We start from the raw sequence: 6,005 nt of genomic DNA on the forward strand, positions 1-6,005 counted from the left end.
ACCCCTAAACCATCTGCTGTTTTTCTTAAGCTGTGAATGCATACTGTGTGTGTGTGTGTGTGTGTGTGTGTGTGTGTGTGTGTGAACATACAGCTCACAGACTAATAGCTCGTTTGTGTTGTACCCCCCAGTACGGTCAGAGCATGGTATCCGCTACGTGAAGCTGCCCTCCGCCTCCAGTGCGTCTTCTGTGCTGCGGTTCCTGGAGAACATGTGCCAACATCTAGAGAGCGACAGTCTGTTCAGCTCGCAGCCGTTCAGCTCCTTCAACAACAACACACGCTTCTACAACAGGACCAAGTCAGGTGGGACAATGTGTCAACGGAGTAATTGTAACAGGAGAAAAATATTAGAGGTCACTATTCATTAAACAAATCCAGTGTCATTGCTAATAGTGTTTATCCTATTTATACATTTGTTCCAAACAAATCAGTGACCCATAAACTGTAGGAAACCCCTGGATGTACTGTAGTTTCTGTAATGTTAAACGTTGGAGTGTTGTTTACTGTTTACCTAAACAGATGGAAGCCTGATGGGGGCGGAGGTAGCAAAAGTAAGCAGCAATCATCATGGCTGACTGTGATGGGTTGAGACCCCAGTCAATCAAGCATGCATGCTGCCAGCCTTTATATTAATATTATTTATTAATATATGTTCAGCCAGTCAATTTTTAAATTCAGACCAAAGATGCAAAAAAAAGTTGTAACATGAATTATTTTAAAACTTTGAAGGCAGAGATTTGGTGTTTGGATTCATCAGCAGATAATGGACTACATCTGTATAGCGCTTTTCGAGTCTTTCAACCACTCAAAGCGCTTGCACATTATATGTGGCATTCACCCATTCACATGCACATTTACACACTGGTGGCTGAGGCTACCGTGCATGGTGCCACCCGCTACTCAGTAACCATCTATACACACTCACACTCTGATAGCACAGCATCAGGAGTTTGTCAGTAATGTCTTTTATGTTTACTGTTTACCGCCATCATATGACCTCTTTCCTTTTTGAGTAAATCTCCTCCTAAGTCTTTCCTTATTCAGTCAGTCACTTTATGGCTGTGTGCGTAGTCCAGAACTGTGCTGCAGTTCTTGTTTTATGTGTGTGTTCTCATGGTCCTGACAGTATCTCTCTCACCCTCTCTTCAAACAGAACCACTGTCCCACACTGAGAACGGCCTGTCCAAGGACGATTCCAAAAAGGATCCTGCTCCCAGCACGCGCCCCCCTCACGCTGCTTCAGACTACAGAGCAGCAAAGAAGGAGCGGCCATATTACTCTGGACACGCAAACACGCCGCCACCCCTACGACGCGTGAGCTCCAACCCGACAGAACTCAGCCCGGTGTGTCCACCCAGACGAGTGGAAGGTAGGGTTAAACACACATATACAGATTTAATTTCATTTATTCGTCAAGAAATATTACTTTCTACATTGGCAAATATCCTTAAGTTTGTATCCTGAAATTGTATTATTTTAAATTATGTCTAAATAAGGGATAATAGGGATCAATAGTAGTACTTTTAATTAATTAACATGGGATCCCCCACTCCTTCAGTTTAATTTGGCCTAAATTTTTCAACTTTAAGACATTTTTAACCCAAAACCACCATTTCACATCCAAACTTAAAGTTCTTTACATATTACACAGGTAAAAGCACAAAAGACAAATGATCAAAACAATTTTTAAAAATGCAACCAAAAGCACACAGAGTAAAACAAAACAAGGTGAATAAGCAAAAGGACATAGCATAAAAACAATACAGCAAATCTGATATAAAATTGATTAAAAAAGAAATGTTGAACAGGTAGGTCTTTGGCCTGGATTTGAAAGTGATCAACATCGTCTCCAGTCTAAGGTCTTCTGGTGCAGAAGCTAAAGACAGCTCCAAGTTTTGTTTCTGAAAACAAGCTGAAATCCCGAATGCGACCTTAGTTTTGTCCTCATTTAACGAGAAAAAATTTGTAAGTACGATTTTATTTTTCTTGTCTCTCACACTTTACAGCAGCGAGCTCAACAACAGGCCCAGACCACGTGAAACAGGACAAGGAGGGTTCAGGAAACGATGCTTCAGCCTGGTCAGTTGATGAGGTCATGCGGTTTGTCCAAGAAGCTGATCCACAAACTCTCGGCCCGCATGTCGAACTGTTTAGGAAACATGTGAGTATTGTATTGAGCTTATTGTGAACTGTCTTCTTTCTTTTGTTTAAAGTTGACACATTCGCCAGCGAAAGTGATGTTAAAATATTTGCATTCTTTTGCTGCCGCGTCGATGTGGACACGTGCTGCTTACGGTCTGGCACCTGGTCTCTACCTTTTTATAAAGCCCCGACCTCACCTGAGTGCTGTGGGTGTACAGGCCCATAAATACCCCAAACACAGACAATAAAAGGAAATTAAAAAAAAAAAAACAAGCAAAAGGGTAGAGTCTCTGCAGAAAAATACCCTTTGTTCACACAAATATATATTTTTGTTTTTTTTGGGAAAATACTTCATAGTATGTCTTTGACCAACAGTCTACAGTGGTTTTCAGTCACTGTTCTGTATCACGCTGTCACTTTGTAAAATAAACTCTCCCTGAGCTTTTAATTTCTATGCTCTGGAGAATATCAGACCGGAATTTCCGCGTGTCGACGCCCTAATCAAGTCATCGTCATTCTGATCGAATTGTTCTGAGAGGAAGTGTTTGTAACGTGCTCCTCTCTCTGCAGGAGATTGATGGCAAAGCTCTGATGCTGCTGCGTAGTGATGTCATTATGAAATACATGGGACTGAAGCTGGGCCCGGCGCTCAAACTCTGTCATCACATCGAGAAGCTGAAACAGACCAAACAGTAGAGGATGAAGACACTCTCTGAATATCGTTCTACAGGGATGAGGTGCAGTGTAAATCCACCTGAACGGGGTCGTAGCTACCACTGAGGACACTGAGGTCAGGTCCTCCGTATTTATTTATTTTTTGGGAATCTGGGGTTTTAGCAACTCACAGGGAGTCAACATATACAAACTTCCACATAATTTCAGTATTTTAAGAATCAAGTTGTTTAAATTTTTACTCTTTTTGAACAGCAAATAAATAGCCTACATTGAATTTTATTCTTGTAAGATTTAGAAAAAGCATCAAGACCATCTGGGAAATAGAAACAACAGAAAGTATCGTAAAGCAGTTGAATAATATTTTGAGGTCTTCTTACTGGTTTTTGGTGAGTTTTGAGGTTTTGTGGTGTGCCCCAGGGGACTTATGACCTCAGTATTTTTAAAACCTTGGCTACGGCCCTGATCTGAAGACATTTATTTTTTAATATACAGACCACACTTAACTTTAACAGTAAAACAGATCCGAAGTTAATGAATCCATCATTTGCATAAGAGTAATTAGTATCAGATATCTGAGCACAGGCATATGTTGTGTTCATTTTCCTGTCTTTCTTTTCCTTATTATGAACAACTGGAGGCCATCATTTATCAAACTTTTAATTAACCAGACACATGCTGTAGGCTTTGCAGCTTTATTTCTTCAGATAGCAGGCTGCTTAAGTATTTTTTCCTCTGTCAGAATTTCTCTCCAAAAGTTAAGGAAGTTAGTTCAGGTACTGGCAGTGAGCTCCTCACTGCATCATTTCTAACAATGCAATAAAAGTTTCTGAAGGACTGTGTCTGTTACAGGCTGTCAAATTTTAGTTTATGCAAGTTGATGAATGTATGAAGTCATGAGCGTTATTACTAACAGGTACTAAACAGGAGTGCCACAGTGACGTAAATGAGAAGTGTTTAAGGATTTCATTTCACAAAGTTGGAGAATTTGTATTGTTCCTTGAAGTCAATCATTACGTGGATGATTCAAACACTTTAGTATTTTTTCTGACAAATATCAACTTAACAACAACTCAAAGGATGGATATCTTACTTTGGAGGAAAACCTTAAAGATGGGTTACTGAAGAGTTATTTATGTTTTATTTGTGTCTGTTTCGTGTGCTGGAAGATATTCAAGCTGAAGAGAATCAACTTGAGCACGGACATTGCTCGGACAGTCACACACACGAGATATACACATAAAATGACTGGTATACTGTAAGTATTGACATTGAAAATAAAGACAAGGTCAGTAGCTGTTTAGTTGAGTGTTGTACAGAACATTAAAGTGCTCCTGAGAGAGTACACAATGGGGAAGCTGTTTTGTATAAAGTTGAACCAAAAGGTTGTCTTTTGATATGATTTTGTACTGTAACAAAGTGTATCAACCTGTATCAAGCGTAAGTGTAATCATTTTTTTTTCTGCCTGGAATAGTTTATGTGTGCACCATCAAATAACTACCTACAGGATGATGCTGTGTCTGACTAATTATTCACACGTCTTAGAGTATTTATCTGTTTTTTCAATGGCAGAAATACTCATTTTCTGAACATTTCAGAACCATTTTCAAACCAAATCATGTGTGTTGTAGTTGCATTTCACACTGTTGCTCTCCTGTAGTGGTAACAAGTTGAACTTGAAACCGTCTCGCTTTAATGTGAAACTCAGGTTTTAGTAGGGAGTTCTTTTGTAGAAGATGTTTTACATCATTAGCATGTTGTGCTCATTAGGCTACTACGACATAGAGGGACTGCACAATAACCAACTATGTATATTTTTTATGCCTTGTCATCTATCGCTCTGTGTATGTATACAACTTTTTACTGTTTGTTCAACAAAGAAATGTTTGTTGAATATGTTTGATATGCATTCACACAATTAAACATTTGTTTACATAATCAAGGTGTTTGAGACTTGACCACAAGGTTGCCATGGTAGCCTCTGGCACAGTTTTTGCCCACTTACTTTGGACCCCTGGAAACAAAGGAATGTCCATCCATCATCATTAGTTGCATTTGTTTATGAGTTATGACCAAATCACCCAAAGAGGATTTTATAACTGGTTTTATGTTTAGAAGTCAGAATAGGAAAAAAATCAGGAATTCATAGAGAAAAGGCAAAGTTTAGTAGGAAGTAATGTAGCATAAAGGCATTTTTCTGCCCTGTCTTGTTAATCATCTCAAAACACACTTTTTCATGTTACTCCTCAGAGGGTCCTGACCCCAAGTTATGAGCTCCTGGCTGAGTGAGTCAAATATATTCCCATACTAAAAACATAATTGGAAGACAAGAAGAGAAAAAATAAAGAATGAGTAAAATAAATGAACACATAAATAGGGAAAAAGAGCACTGGCAGAGGTTCACGTCCTTTTAATTTTGTTCAGCTCTGTTTGTGTGAATGGGTGAATGTGTGTGTGTGTGTGTGTGTGTGTGTCTGGAGGGTATGGGGGTTGAAGGGGTCAAAGGATCATGGATGTCTTACTTAGTGAAAGTGACAGTCCAATAGGGATCATTGTTGAAAAGATCAGCCAGTTCAAATAGCTCTACAGCAGCACTCAGAATAAACAGGCTGATTATGACTCATCTTGCAGATTCTTCAGGAATGGTAAATGTCCCATATATATACTCTTTGTCCTGGGGCACATTTCTGGTTGTGAAGCGAGCTAGTGCCACCACATTACCCCACCAGATGCTTACAATTATTTGTCTGATAAACAACAGTAAATAAATAGTCTGTTTAGGAAACCAGCCTCCTGCCAGGGGCTCTATTTAATCTAGAATTTAATCTTTAATCTAGAACTGAATCAGAACTGAGTTTAATGTTTATTTTTCTAAAGTAATGCAATCATTCCAATATCAAACACTATTGCATATCACCAGTGTTGGGAAGGTTACTTTTGAAATATAAGAGATTGCAGATTACTAGTTGTCCTGTTAAAATTAAAAAAAAATGTAATTACTTTTCTAACAAATGTTTCAAACAGCGCAATGAAGCTGAAAAGACCTAAAAACAGTGCATGAATGTTGCACTCAAATTTGTCTCAAGGGCTTTGCTCAGCACATGCCAAAAAATAAAAAATAAAATAAAATAAAAAATAATAAAATTATTTACACATTTTCAAATGAACTGTAACAGATTACAATTACA

General features: G+C 38.6%; 1 protein-coding gene across 2 annotated transcripts in view; it reads left to right on the top strand.

Annotated features, from left to right (window-relative positions):
- The window catches only part of scml2 (Scm polycomb group protein like 2), a 29,318-nt gene extending 24,563 nt beyond the window's left edge, over positions 1-4,755 (top strand). For both annotated transcript variants that reach the window (XM_042492433.1, XM_042492444.1), the window contains exons 11-14: positions 132-305; positions 1,156-1,371; positions 2,009-2,163; positions 2,715-4,755. In XM_042492433.1, the coding sequence (XP_042348367.1) occupies positions 132-305; positions 1,156-1,371; positions 2,009-2,163; positions 2,715-2,840 (671 nt within the window). In that variant the 3' untranslated portion in view covers positions 2,841-4,755. The remainder of the gene's footprint in view (positions 1-131; positions 306-1,155; positions 1,372-2,008; positions 2,164-2,714) is intronic.
- The last annotated feature ends 1,250 nt before the right edge of the window (positions 4,756-6,005 follow it).

The sequence above is a fragment of the Plectropomus leopardus genome, chromosome 1 (genome assembly GCF_008729295.1).
Source record: "Plectropomus leopardus isolate mb chromosome 1, YSFRI_Pleo_2.0, whole genome shotgun sequence".
NCBI classification, from domain to species: domain Eukaryota; kingdom Metazoa; phylum Chordata; class Actinopteri; order Perciformes; family Serranidae; genus Plectropomus; species Plectropomus leopardus.